This window comes from Anticarsia gemmatalis, chromosome 4, assembly GCF_050436995.1.
Source record: "Anticarsia gemmatalis isolate Benzon Research Colony breed Stoneville strain chromosome 4, ilAntGemm2 primary, whole genome shotgun sequence".
NCBI classification, from domain to species: Eukaryota; Metazoa; Arthropoda; class Insecta; order Lepidoptera; family Erebidae; genus Anticarsia; species Anticarsia gemmatalis.
This window is the reverse complement of record NC_134748.1, coordinates 1,326,090-1,341,501: the sequence shown is the minus strand read 5'-3', so window position 1 is coordinate 1,341,501 and position 15,412 is coordinate 1,326,090. Positions and strand designations below refer to the sequence as shown.

Here is a 15,412-nt window from a genome sequence, read left to right as displayed (position 1 = left end):
TTTTATCCCTCAAAAGTTGAAATTCTGATTTGACTGCAAGACTGGCGCTTTTGGATATTACAGACAAACTTCTTTGAATAAATTTTTGAATTGGACTTTATTCAACTTTTCGTTTCATTCCTCATGGGAATTGATGTCACATGGAAGTTAATATCAAGAGATCGATCTTAGCTTAATGATAGTTAGGACCTTTCCAGTAAACGAATAGAAGCGGTTTGATTTGATTGTCTTTTCGAAAATGTTTCAAGCAAAATAGAGTTAAAAGCAATGAATGCTGAAAAGATCCCAAAGTCTTAAATGTAACATTAGGCGTTGCTAACTAGATAGACAGCTGCTTGAAAGAAGAATCCGTGCATCGCACATTCGCTTCTCGTGCAAAAGTTAATAGAATTTAGTGGTAGTGGTAAGTGATTGGTGACGAGTCGAGCGATCTATATCTTCTCCGGTCTCATACAAATGTACAGTACATACCTCGGCGTGGCTCAACACCACGTACCGTCTCGACGCGGACGTTAGCGCGAATACTGATCATGTAGTCGATACGTAGGAAGATATAGACGCGAGCGCGCCGCCGGGTCGCGGTCGCGGTCGCGGGCGCCCGGCGACGCCGCTCCGACCAAGAAAGGAAACGAAAACGAGTCACAGTTCACATAAGCCAATGCATACATCCAAGAGCCCAGAATCTTAAGGGTTTGAGTCGAGGTGTCTCGAGTACAACGAGGAAAGCCTTGTCGGCATGCAGCGAGGCGGCCGGACGGGCTCGCGCCGCTATGACGTCACCGTCCGGTCACCGTCCGGTCTCCGTCCGGCCGCCGGCGCGGACACAGAACCACAGATCAAATGCAGTTGTGGCGCGACGACTCTAGCCGACGCGCCACCCGCCAACTCTAACTCTACGACCACAAAGTAAACGACATAAAAAACGTATGTCCAAAAGGAAAAATAAAAAAGTAAATGAAAACCAATCGCCGACGAAAAAACGAACAGAAACACCAACGCTAACGTCTAAAATAAACATACAAGTAATACGAAGGTGACGATTTAAATTTCTTCTTAAAGACTACCTTTGGTCTGTTTTCTGCTCACTAACCTTAGGCACAGGGAGAAGTTTTTGTGTACTACGACTGACCTGTAGCAGAGAGCGCTCAGGGCAAATACTATGAATACCCCCCCTACCACAGACATGAGCACCGCCACGAGGAAAACCGTGTTCGAGCCGTGGTAGTTCTCTGCGCCCAAACAGAAGGGTGTGAGTGGCGGCCGGCGCGCTCGGTGACGTCACGAGTGTGACGCCAGCGAGGGCGAGCGGCCGGCGCCGGCGCCGCGGCGGGGCTCGCGGTCGGCGTGACACGACACGACACGACAAGGACACGACACGACAGGCACGAGCGACAGACACAGTGCAATGACAACACCGATGTTACCGGCCGTTACCTGAAGCAGTACGCCAGCCAGGCGAACCCCACGAACACGGACAGCACGACCGCGAGCAACAATATCACCATGTTCATGGTGCTCATCTTATTCCCCTCGTGCTCACCTGCAAGAGAGGGGTCCCGCGCGTTAGTGCGCCGGCGCCGCCCGCTGCCTAGCGCCTGTCCGAGCAATGCCTCAACGCGACACAACGTACTGCGACGGAACTCGTGACGAACGCGGACTAACGTGCGCCTCATGTAAGCTGACTAGACGTTGCGTACAATACAATATACTGTCCTTAGACCAGGCAAAACTAACTTAATCATTAATTATTGCAATACTGTTTACGTTTGACAGATGTAAGCTGTCACAAGTGTTACTGTTCGCTGTCAACCTACATTCGACTCAGTGTGTACTACTAAATGGTCAATGTATTTGCAAAGTTTTATGAGGTGCGACGCGACAAAATGTTTCACGCTTTTGAAGAGCGTAATTTGGAAAGCAGTGCTCGGAACCTTTTCAATAGTGTTATTTAAAGTAGGGGGAATATTAATAGATACAGTACAAAACACCTGAAAACATAAAAATCAATTATAGTAGAAACATTAAAATGATAGAAGTAGTAGTAAATACACGAGAGCTCAGGGTAAATCAAAGGAAAAAAACGATGGAAAGTTTTCATTGTTTGTCATTTGTTTACGTCACGTGTCTTCGTAGTAATACAAAAATAGATTATTGTAACTACATTTACAATATAATCATCGCAGAATTGTATTGAAGGAAAGATACCTTAAGCTTCAAATTGTTCTCGATAACGACAAAGTGTACTCGTAAAAGAAGTTATATTTTTATTAAAGTCGGGTTGCAAATAAGATACCGTGCCTTTGGATTTCTCATCGCTTTTGAGACCCGTTTAATATATTAAAAGTTGTTTATATAATATGTTAGCGACTGTGTGATTTTACGTAGATATCTATTATTCATCTAATTATGAAAACTTTCCTAATACACCAAGAGCATAATATTAGATAGCCTATCCGTGTTTGAGCTATCAATACCGAAAAACAACTTGTATTGTTTAGTTTTTCCAACAATATGGTTAATTTTCAGCAGTTTCTTTTTTACATCAACATGTGCAACAAAGAATCATTTGAAAATATTTGTAAAACTAAGTTGAATCAAAATCGCATTGATAGCTCTTAAATTTTCACAACAATTATTGTCTAAGACACCTACAATTGGCAGTGGCAATAACTTCTTCACATTTCATCGAGTTTGGTCAAATAAATCATAGTTATCGACGAAAACTTTAAAAATTTGCATTTCGGTATTTGTCTTAGTTTTACTAAACAGCGTATTGTAAAATATTCAAAAGTAAATTTCTTCAATCGAATTCTAAAGTCTTGTATCATTTAACCAAATTCGACAAAACGCAACCGCGTTTTAAATATAAACGTTCCAATCAGTATTGCCAACGTAATAAGTAAAATGTCCGTCGGTTTACCGCATGTAAACCGGATGCGACTCACCATACGGTGTTTCCTTCTTGGTCATGTTGTAGGCTGCTTTAGTGGCGTTCTCTGGAGTGTAGGGGGTCGGTGATGGTGGCAGTGCGTCGTGGTGCGAGCAGTCGGGGCCCGTCCAGCCGCGGTTGCACACGCATTTGTTCATGTTTGAGCAGACCTGGAATAGAAAGGTTGGAGGCATTAAGATCGTATTATTTGTAAAATAACAGACAGTTAGATATTATATTATACGCTGGACAGTATTATTTTGAGTCAGAGCCTGTTAAATGTTGAGTCAAAAACAATGTTCTACATATTTTACCAAACTTTTGTAAAATATACGAAACACTTCACGTTGTAGTTGAGATGAATCAATACAGGATAAGTGTAATAAAATAAGACATTGTAAGCAGTACTTATAGTAAAATCGTTTCAAAAACATCACTTGACTTTTAACGATTTTCCATAAACGAGGTACGACGAGATAACTTTAAAGGTCGACAATAAAACTAAAAACATTATTTTAATATTCAACGACTTGCGAACAAAGAGAAAAAGATTCTAGACAGAGACTTCGGAGGACGACTAACTGGCCCATAAAGACAAACTCATACATCAATATAACCTCAATAAAATAAAACGGCTTAAACTTAACCCATTCTGTGGCGCAAACAGATCTGTAACACGGAACTTAGAATTATCGAATCAATTCTAGACTTAGACTAGTTTGGGAGACATTAAGGATATTAATTTCGTAGAAGAATCGATTCGTATTACCTAACTGCCACAAATTGGAGTCTAGAGGGTTACTATTGATAACTCGATCGTTTTGTTAAGTATAGAGCTTTAAGGATTATTGGAACATAGTTTCGGCTTAAAACAGAATTGATTGTGTTTTCATTGCTGTTGGAGTGGGTGTTTTAATGTGAGAAGTATTTCGTTAGCAGAGCTACCAAGATTATAACACTCTTTCTTCAGATTCTTCTGGTTTTGTCCATTGTAATAAATCCAAGATATGATTATTAGAATTTAGGTCATAAAGTAAATAAGTTCTAATCTATTTGTTTTCCGTTTTATCTTGTTTCAAATATTGGTCGGATGTCCGCTACCACCCAAAGTCCAAAGAATCAGTTCCAAGAAAATTGTTATTACCATAAAATCAAAAAGTTTCGTAAACACCAATAAAGCAGTTTAGTTCCCAACAAATTCCAAAGTGTGCAGGCGAGCGAATTAAAAGTGAGTTTGCATCGAGTTTCAGAGGTAACTCAATTCGACGTGGATTGAGTTTGGGCACCAATTGACGAGAAATCGCTGTTCCGTCGAACGAAGGCAAAGAACGACGGACAGTTATTAAAGTTTATAGCAAATTTATTCATTGCAAAATATCCCATTGAATACTTTGTCAGTAAAATTTTCTGGTTTCAGTTCCAAACTTTTGTCAGAAACATGGTGACTTTTGCGTTTATATCTTACAATGGATAACTATGCTGTTTTATCCAAATATTTTGCTTGTGAAATGAAATAAAATAAAAGCATACTTTGCAAATCTATTCAGAAAAATAATCAAGTTTCCTAGTCCAACATAAGTTAAATGTTCAAACAATAACTTAACTAATGAAGTAAATAAAAACAGCCAGTTAATGTACCTAATAAAAAGTTAAAACTAGCAAACACTTTAGTCACACAGCGTTCAAAAAGCTGAACATAGGTTAAACGCGTCACCGAACATATTACAGGAACTGTGCGGACTCAGTATTTAAACTATTTACGTGCTTAGCTCAACTATTCCGAGGTCGTAACAGAATTCGTGGCACGGGCCGCGCGACCAATCCGATTTGGTCGAGAGTTGCCGGCACCCGACACACCGAGATTTAGTTAAGGTGCCACCGGTATGCTCAAATTCCCAACGTTTGCATGAGTTGAGTTTTGAATTTGAAATTTTGAAAGATGTGTGAATTTTGATTCGATGTTCAAGATGATATTTCCTTTATTATGATTTGAACCTTGGTTATAGCAGATTCGATCGAACTTTATTTTCCGTCGCTATTTTTGTAGTAGACGTGTCAACGAAAAGGAAAATGTAAACACAAGAAACAAGGTAAAAACGATAAACAGCAGCTCATTAAGTAGAATTTTAACTAATAAGATTTTAGAGAAGAATAACAAGAATTTGAGACAGTACACAAAAGTACCAAAAATATGCAAACATTTATTTGCATCCTAAGTTTTTATTACGAAGTACAACTAGCGTATCTTTAGCCAGGCATTAGTGAGAATTAAAACAATATGTTTGTGAGAGCGTCGACCGGCGTGGAACTTTGTGCGGCGCCGGCAATTTTACAAATTCACTGCGCTGTGCTAATTACCAAAGTGTCCGAAGGCACAGAGGTGGAGCGTGGGATAAGGTACAGCGATGATAGTTTTATATAAAAACTAGCAAGATAATTTAATAAAAAGAGTAGAGATGTAGCTAAAGTAGTTAATAATGGGTAACTCTACGTACAATCCAGCGCTTACGGCTACACGTAATAAGTATATTTTTCATTAATGTATGGCATTATAAACCGTGCAAGAATCTTCCTCACAGAACCGTTGTGAGGTACAGAATAATAACTCAATTCTGCATTTGTGACCATCATAGTATAAACGTCCCTTAATAGCAAACGCCATTGCACTTTTCTATGTGGTAAATAGCAACTGCTCCTAGTTGGTGAGTAAAGATTTTCCTATATGATTTCACATGTCCCTTACTAAAAATATCCTACGTTACAAAACAATAACATCGTAGCCGTTGCCGCTTCAAATATTACAACCACAAACTAAAATATTAATACAGATTATGGTAACTACTACCTAAACTTTATTTCAAGCGTAAACGTTTGATATAAAAGCTACCTCGCTAGTCTGTTCCAACTTGCAACACGATGAAACGAGTACATCGTCCAAGTTATAATTAACGACGTCCAAACTGCACGGGGCCCAATTAAATGATATTGAATTAAAACTCCGCTGTTACAGATCGGTATGTTAATCTCGTTTACATGACGTATGGTTATTACTTTAAATTATACTAGTTTGTTAATAAGCTGTTTGAATTATTGTAGTTAGCTATAAGTACTTTAACTTGATGATAGGTTTGTAATAAGTCAGATCTGGACTATAGACTTCTTTATTAGGTCACATTTTGGTCTAACAAGAATACATTTTATTTTCCTATCAGATTTCGTTGGTCAATAAGAGCGTATTGGAAAATAAAGCAGTTTCGTATTAATAAAATAATTTAAAGAATCGGTTAAGTTTCACACGATTCTAAACTAAAAACATTTGGTGCAGTATAGTTTGTAATAGCAAGAAATAAATCAGAAGTAAATGTTTCTTATAAAACAATAATGACTATATCAATTTCATACACATTACGAGCGAATTTTAATTAATTACCCGCATTTTTAAAAGCATGTCGCTCAACATGGAAGCGAAAGGAATCAGGTAATACATTGATTACGACGTGCGACGTATTAACACGCACGTGTACCTTCCCCCTCTTTAATGAGAGTGATGTGTGTACTTGTGATCTTTTATGTACCTTCTGTGTTTCTTTATGTACGTTTTGTGTTTCTTTGTGTACTTTTTGTGTTTCGTTCTTTTACTAGCGTGAATGGCAGTTTATGTTAGAATAAGTACGGATATACTAGTGGAATTATATCGTAAAACATGGTACACAATAATGTTAACTACTTTTAGTTATGGAGATTGTAAGGGTATTTTGACAAGAGTAAGGGTCTTGGGAAGTTTTTTAAAGACAATAGATAGCTATTTCGGAGAGTTTTCTTATTGGTCAGGATTACTATTATTTACCTAGTACGAAGATTGTCAGAAAAAAATATAAAAGATGCTTTGATGTTTCAGAAAATTAGATTCTTAAGAGGTCTCAACACGTCTGAAAATCAATAAAAAGTTGGTTTTCTTTCTTTTGAATTACTTTAATGCTGATTGCTGTATTACGATAGATTGAAGAAATACTATTCAATCGTTTGGTTAGCGCGACACTACTACAGTTTGTTTTATTAATAAAAAAATCTATGCACAAAAAAGTCGAATAGCGAAATTCTATTACCGACAACTGGTTGGTACATCGTTAGGCATTGTTATAACTACAATAGGTTTTAGTTCTCATTGAACTATTGCACATAGTACTCAGTGGACTAGCTGAGAGCGCTATTTACCTAAGTCCAGTTAGTTGGATTAACGCGGGTATTTGATAAAGCCATTCCAGAGGTTTATTTACTTAGCTTCATTTTAGCGTACATTATTGTCTGTGTTTGCGATTCTATGTAATTTCATCACTGAACTAACTTATTTGTATATAACTTCGACTGTTTGTTTTAAGCTATATTCGTTTCATAGAGTTAGAGGTATTTCAAGATTTATCTAGTTATAACTATTTGGCGTGGTGCCTTATCACCATCATAAATACATTTAACCCATTAATATCCCACTGCTGGGCAAGGGTCTCCTCCCGTAATGAGAGAGGGGTTAGGTTTTATCACCTTACGGGTAGTAAATGGGTAGTGTTTAGCACTACCTGTATATTCATTACCAATATTCATTATTGTTTCAACGAACAAAATTGTGCTCAAATATAATTTTCATTTTTTGACTCTGCTGCTTCACTTGACTTGCTCACTGCTTCTCATAATAAGCATATTATTATAATCTAGCTCATAAATGCAAAATCTTTATATTATTAAACAAAGTAATTAAAAATATAGTGTGTGTAGTATAAAACAAATTTTTATATATCACAGGAACAGTGTACGGTACGTAGAGTTAGTTTTTAATAGTTTGAGTGGAGGCACGGGCGCGCGTTATTCAATTTTTGCAGCGACATATTGCGTTTTATATGTTTAGCGTGTTGAGAGCAAATGCATATATACGTTTCGTGATACTTAATTTGTTTTTCTTAATACCTTCTGCATGTTTAATGTGATATAGTAATACAAAACTTATATTTCTTTCCATGTTTGTACCGTATATGGATTGTTTGGCATTAAGAAGTAACTGTGCTCGTTTAATAACGTCTTATTGGAATTTCGTGGTCTGTAAGATTCTAGTACTGACATTCTATTTAGACTCTTGTTCCAATTAGCAGTCCAATAAACACTCTTGGTGAGGTTTTATGCCAGATTGTCAATTGGTTTTCAAATCAGACTTATATATAGGCAGTCTGGTGTCTTAACAATTGAAACTCAGTCATTATTAGCAGATCAAAGCCAGTCAGAGTTTGGTAGCAAGTAAATCGTCATTGGGTTGCTTAAACGGGACTTAAAATAATATAATTATTTGCGTATCAACTTACCCCTTTTCCAGAGCACTCGTTGTTGTTATGGTCGGTGGGACACTTGGTGTGGTCGAGGTAGGGGAAGATGGAGGTGCACGTCTGGTTCACACACACCAGGTTGTCGCCACACGGTGTTCCGTCCCGCACTAGTCCTAGCGGTGCTATCTCCGTGTGTTTTGGCAGACCAGTGGTTGCTCTGAAATTGTTAAGTGATTCAACTTTAGTGGTTAGGTTAAAAAGTAGGTAATATGATGCAACTGATATTGGAGTGTCTGAAAAAAATGTAAATAACGATGCTTTAGTCAAATTCAGTAATTATTTCCGCAAGAAGCAATAGTAAATCAACAACTCAAACTATTCAAACTTTGAATTTTTCCCAATTTTTTTGGGATAATTCATACCAAAATTTTAGTATTAGTTTTTAGTCAAGTCCTTATAAAATCACAATTGTCTGTCACACAATTTAGTACAGAGGATACGAATGGTCATACCGTAACTCATACTAAAATGACTACAAAAATACTGAAATGTGTTGTACGATATAATGATGTTATGAACTTACTTGCACTCATACTCGTTGCCTTTGATGCTGATGACAGTCCTTGTATAGTACTCGTCCATGCCGCTCACTATCGGGTATCTGTTCCCGAGCTGGCACTGCAGAGACCCGCAACGTACGTTCCTGATACAAGGGAATTTGTTAAGAATGAACATTACGACAAACAACGAAGGATTTTCAATTCATCATCGTCATATTATATAGCTTTTCTCTATTCGATAAAGAGTATAAATCTATTTGAATTGAAGCTAGTCATCCTCTACCTTTATGCTAATTTTGTTCGAGAAAACTTTACTCAATCAAAATCAAATTGACTCATTACTTATTGGTAAACAGTAATTAGAAAGTCATATGTATACTCACTCAGTCTCACACTTAACAAAATGTCCATTGCCATCTTTCCCGCAGTGGCCAGTCACGGCGCCTTTCGAATTAAACTGCTCAAAGCACTCTTTATCAGCACCAACGGTTCCTTGACCCCAGATCCTTTCACACTGGAGTGATAACGTGGGGCACTGGCCAGCGAAGCAGTAACCCTTGCCTTCTTCGCAAAGAACTCCGTTCTTTCGATGAGCGTCAACAGGACAGGCTCCTGATAGACCGGTGCAGGTCTCTTCAAGGTCACACTCGTTGGTTGCGTCTCGACATACTACGCCACGAGGTTTTAGCTGGGGAGAGAAAAAAAACTAGTAATATTTTGGAACCTTTGTTAACGAAGCTAAGGAATATCTTTTTCGCCTTTAGTTCTGTAATGTTTTATAATATCGTCGTTCAATATAATCACAAAAGCGATCGTTATGCGGGATCCTCGTTCAAGCAAAGTTATGAATGGCATATTCATAAAACCGCACTCCTCACTAATATATGCAGTCCATTCTCCTAATCCCTAACTTAATCACAGTTTTTGTTCCACCGGCGAATTTGCATAGTTGTCGAAAACTTTTCCCTCAAATTAACTTTCTATTTCAAGCATTCCACCAGTGGACTGGCCAGGACGTAAATCAGCGAAACTGGGTAATTCCTTGTTAATTCTGAATATATTTGGCTTGGCTACAAAATGCAAATGCTGTTTGAACTGTGAGGCTGTATTTAAATGTGATAAACAAGCTCGGAGTGAAGAAAATTTTAAGCTTTGTTTCAGTTCCGGACTGAAGTTAAATCTAGGTGTTCTGTCTGAGAACTTCGACTGTACTCGGAACAACTAATTTCTTGGTAAGTGCGACCGCGGATCCGTCTTTACTTTGAAACATAAGTTATGATATGAATATTGTATCAGTCTGTGTTTTTGGAGTACCTACTGAACATTAATCTGGTACATGTGTTGACTACGCTTACGTACGAACTTTGAGGAGATTGTTAAAACTATTCCGACTAACTTGTTAGACTACGTAGTTTCTACCGAGAATACTTAACATATTCTAATTTCTCATCATCGACATGGAAAAGTTAATGCTTACCTGGCATCTATCGCAGCATTCTCCCGAAGCGCACTGGCTTTCCTTGGTGAGTCGACACGTGAAGGGATCGCAGCAAGGGTTGGTGTTCTGGCACTCGGAGATAGTCCCACAGTCACACTCCTCGCCCTCGTCCAGACGCCCGTTGCCACATTGATGGTGGATCACCAACTATACACAAAATTACACGTTATGGTGAATGTAGAATAAGTGCATTTTTAAGTACTAGTTCCACCTGTTTGATGACTTTTATCAAAATTTCTGAAATGAAATTGATGTTCGATTCTAGTTCCAAAACAACAAAGTAGATCATTAAAATGTGGATCACTAAGAAATGCTAATTTTTATCATTTCTAGCTAAGTAGTTGCCCATCAAAAGAGAATCTCTTTGCAAGACAACACGAAGCTAATAGGATGGCAACGCTTTCTATTAGGCTCTTACAATGAATAAAACAAGAACGCTATAGATCCATTGTGCCGTGAAAGCAGCAAGCACTAATCCCTTTTCCAATAAGAATTTATAATAACCTAAGACTGGTCCTATTAATGCTATTATGAAATATGTATAGCCTTATCTATTAGCAATTTGTAGTAATATTCTGAATATCAGTCTGAACTTTCAGTAGCAACGAATGCTCAATAGATTTATTCATCATTTCCATTTCCACTCCGATCTATGAATAGCGAAGCACATACATTAAGGACTTATTGGTACTTAGTGTGTTCCCAATGTCGATTTAACTTTACTTCCATTAGTTTGGTAATGAGTTTCATGCTGACTAGGCTGTGAGTTTTGATTTGCGTTCAAAATTATCTGATTAATTAGAATTCGGCTATGTTTCCTTTTTTATCACTAAGTTATATTCTTGAATTTATTTAGTTACTTTTCACATTTCTATACTATCTGTTTTAGTATTTATAAAAGCAAAACGAAAATGGGTCATGCCAAAACAAAAAAACATGACCGATATTTCAGAACGAAACAAATAGCACAGTGAAATGTATCTAAAATAAAAATTCCTACACAGAAATATAGAAAAGCGAAATGTCAAAGGTACCCAGTCAAAAAAGCATTAGAGGAACAGGGGAAGCATTTCAGAATACCCAAAGGGTAACGCACACACTACACGCCACGCACCGCTATTGAATTTACATCGGCAATCGGGATTCTATGCGGTTGTACAATACAGAGGTATTAGGTTCTACATGTATAGCTATGGTACAAGCGTATAGACTTGTTCAGTCGTTTGTTTTGCACAGTGGATTTAGATTTGATGGTTGTTGCTGGACAATTCGGCGTGTTTTTTAGCTTTAGGTTGGTTAAAGATTGAATTTGGTTTTGTTTTTATTACTAGGCAAGTTTTAGACGGTTCTAGAATAGTAGTATTATGCTTTGTATTCTAATTTGAGTAGAGAATGTAGCAAATGTCTATATTTCCATTTCTAAGCAAGCAAGATACAAAGTTCAACACGACTTATGACTTGGGTGTAGAGATTATTAACTGGAATTTCAACCGCAAATCTATTTTAGATTCTGGGGTTGATATTAAACGAGAGATTGTAATATTCCAGGCTATGATTTGTTATTAGGATCAGTTAGTACCACGATTTTGTTCGTATAAATCCCCGCGCATCCCTGTGAGATACCGCTACACAAGAAAATAAAGGCATTCGCTCACAATCATCCTCCGATAAATATGTAAACGTGAGAAATCGAAGAAGGGAGCACCAGGGGCGTGGCATTATCATTCCTGACTATGCAAATTTATTCCAATAAACCGTGCCTGGCGTTCGTTCCTGTTATTATATATTCGCAAACGAAGAGATAATTCAGAGGCGAGGGCAGCCCGCATTACCATAACTTTTATTAAAGGAGTGGGCCTTAGCAGCGCGGATGACGACAAACAATACGACAGCCACTGATTAATTTTCAACGTGAAAATCTGTTTTGAATTCGAATGAACTCTGGCGTGGTAATAAGTGGGAATGGTGTGCCGATGACGCTCTCGGAGCTTTTCGGAAACTTTCGTCGTCACCAACTGTCGGCAGGTTGTCGGCTGCTATATACGTATAATTGAGCGGTTGTCGAATTACATTTTAAGGTTTTGTCGCCGTCCGTGTTGAGGCGACACCGCCTCCCTCTCGATGGACCCCATCCTTTTTAATCGAGAATTTAAAGTGATTTCACTCGAAGATTCCACTGGATTGGATTTGATTTTACGATTCAGACTTAATTAAAGTTTAAATAGATAAGTTTACGGAGTTAAATCTGATTGATTTGGAATAGATTAGTGAATGGCTCGTTAATCAGATTAGAAAGTATTATGTGATTGAATGTTTGAACGTGTCGGCTTGAGCGAGCGACATCTAGCGTTAAAATGTTCTAATTAATCTAGATTTATATCTGGGATAGATTGGTAGCCGTTGGATTTTATGGTATTTAATAGTGATAAAACGTTGTAGTTTAACGTATAAAACATAATGATGATTGACAGTTTAAACCCAAAATCTGCTTCATCGGATGTAAAACAATATTATTAATACGAATTTTATAATAACTGGCGGATTATTTGATGTATTTATTTGGTTAATCCTTGCTATCAGATGGAATGCATGATATTACACACATTATTTTCAGTTCAGTTTTATTGAAACATTTCAGCAATTTGTGTATAGCAGCTTACATAAATCAATTAAGCTTTAATTATGATGTTTATGATCAGTTCATGTCAGTAACTGTAATAATGTGTTATGCCTAATTAACTGTGTTAACTATCAACATTTAAATTCCTTTTAGAAAACATTGATAATATTTTTTTTTATCCTGGACGAATACATTTCTTTTCAATGCATACTTTTAAGCGGCCAGCAACCTCTTTGCCACTTGCTCTTAGGTCACGAATTTAAATCGGAATAAGATATTTAGTTATTGATATTTAGAAGTTAGCGAATTAAAAAAAAAGGAATAAGATATTTGAAACTCATTCAGAGATTTCTAATTGGATTTGGGTATATTTCGTGTTCGTTGTACGTTCATAAAGTCCACCCACAACAGAATTATTGGTGTGACGTTTAATTTCAAATTACGGAACTATTGTGTAAACGTTTGTCTAAACTCAGCTCAAATTCAGTGTTACATTGAATATTGTGTTGTTCAAACAATGTTTAGGTTTGCAACACAATATGTAGACTTTAGCCAAATCCAGTGTAGTATTGCGGATACAGGATCAACTGCTTTTACTACACATTCAGTTTATAGCAGATTTTGTAGCTTTGGGAACTCTATTCTTGCCACCGCGAGGTATGTGGGTAGCTACTAAAGGTACGATGTAACGATACACGTGTGGTGAACGGTAAGTCTTAGATATGCAATATTATGAGCACGAGCAAATGATTGTGGAATGTCACTTCTTGAGTATTTAGAATTCTAAGTAATTACAAAATAGTTTAATGAGATAATTGATTTTATGTTCTAAGTAAACATTTATTTATCGGTATATCGTAACAATAGTGAAATTTCCGGCATTAAGTACAATTTGAAATTTTTATTTGGGATTGAAAGATAACTAAAAAGATAAAACACAAATAATAATATGATTACACGTTACGCTAATTGTAAGTTACAAGTGTTTCGCTAGTTTTAAAACCATATTATTTTGTTGACTCTCACCTCATTAGGTTTATTGAGCAGACACAACCCCTGTCCGACCCTCAGTTCGTTGATGTAGTCGTTCTTGGAGCAGTCGGAGAACTTGTAGGGCTGCACGTTGTCTGAGCCCACGATGGACTGCGCCATGATGCAGCCGTGCCAGTCGCGGCAGAAACATTGCTCGCGGCCGTCGTCGTGGCCCATACCTGAAGGTACATTTTAGTTGAAATACTGATGCGCCAGGTGGAGTAATAAGCTAAGATTATCTTCAAACTATTATACGTATGGTGGAAGTATGCTTCGTTTTACAACTGAAATTAATGCGTCAATTTTGTTATGTTCAAGAATTAAGTCATAGGGTTTGTTAGAAATTAGCAGAGGTCTATAAACTCAGTATGTGGTTATTAGTTGCTATAAAAATTAATTAGTAGAACATCTGGAAATCTATCACGCTCTTTAAAGTTGGGAGAATATAGCATTTATACTTAAAATTCTATTCAATTCATATAAGCGGTTTAGTAATGATTAACATTATTACTACAACAAACAAGTTTTAAACATATTTGTGTGTTAAGAACTCAGTGTTTTATGTTAAATTATTCTATCGGCATTTACAAAATGGCGTTGCTACATAACAGAAATCATTCTTAAAACTTCATTCTGTTCTAAAATTCTGCTTCCTATAACAGTAGCTTCAACCTACCAATATTATGTCCAATCATATGCGCCATAGTGCCGGCGAGTAGATGCGGCTCGTACGTGTTGGTGTCCACCGATATGCCCACAGACTTGGGCGTGCACAGCGTGTCCGGGACCGATATGCCCGACTCACCCCCGGGGAACGTCAGCCCGCTGCAACAAAACAGATAAGCCTTAAAAATTGTAACACAGTTTAGATTCTGTGGTGTTTTCATGTAGTTTAAAGAGTGATTCTTTAAAGTCACATATATCCGATTGATCTTGGCCATGGCAACCATTTTGACTTCTAATTAGATTGGCGCTGATGTGCAATTTTAGCAGAAAACTTACGTGTACGGTGCGGGCACTGCAAACGTAATCGGCAAACGGACATAACTAAAGAAGGTTTATAATAATATTGAATTCATTTAAATACTTTCAATATTAATATATATAATAATAATAATAATATTACAGATATATTATTATATTATATATATTATTATTATAATTTATATTACGTGTTTACCCACGTTATATAAATTACTCACATCTATTCTGAGAGGAAAACTAAATGAACATATAACTGGAAATAACATCATGGCTATCTCTCAGAATGGATGTAGGAATGGGGCCCGTGGCACTAAAGAGCTACTCCTCATTGATATGGCCATTTGCCAGCAGGTTCGCCGGAACCGTAGGAGTCTGTCTACATGCTGGATAGATTACAAGAAGGCCTATGACTCTGTGCCCCATTCATGGCTGCTGAGGGTGCTGGAGTTGTATAAAGTAGATGCAACTCTATGCGCCTTC

At 37.3% G+C, this 15,412-nt stretch overlaps 1 protein-coding gene across 11 annotated transcripts in view; it reads right to left on the bottom strand.

The window, feature by feature from the left end:
- The window catches only part of mmd (disintegrin and metalloproteinase domain-containing protein mind-meld), a 476,847-nt gene that overhangs the window by 6,797 nt on the left and 454,638 nt on the right, over window positions 1-15,412 (bottom strand). For 9 of the 11 annotated variants that reach the window (XM_076112972.1, XM_076136870.1, XM_076136869.1 and 6 more), the window contains 8 exons: window positions 14,625-14,773; window positions 13,943-14,127; window positions 10,276-10,443; window positions 9,182-9,486; window positions 8,822-8,941; window positions 8,278-8,455; window positions 2,946-3,099; window positions 1,091-1,229 (listed from right to left, as the gene is read on the bottom strand). In XM_076112972.1, the coding sequence (XP_075969087.1) occupies window positions 1,091-1,229; window positions 2,946-3,099; window positions 8,278-8,455; window positions 8,822-8,941; window positions 9,182-9,486; window positions 10,276-10,443; window positions 13,943-14,127; window positions 14,625-14,773 (1,398 nt within the window). Of the gene's footprint in view, window positions 1-1,090; window positions 1,230-1,434; window positions 1,541-2,945; window positions 3,100-8,277; window positions 8,456-8,821; window positions 8,942-9,181; window positions 9,487-10,275; window positions 10,444-13,942; window positions 14,128-14,624; window positions 14,774-15,412 lie in introns of all 11 variants that reach the window. The other 2 variants (XM_076112975.1, XM_076112976.1) reach the window with 2 other exon arrangements.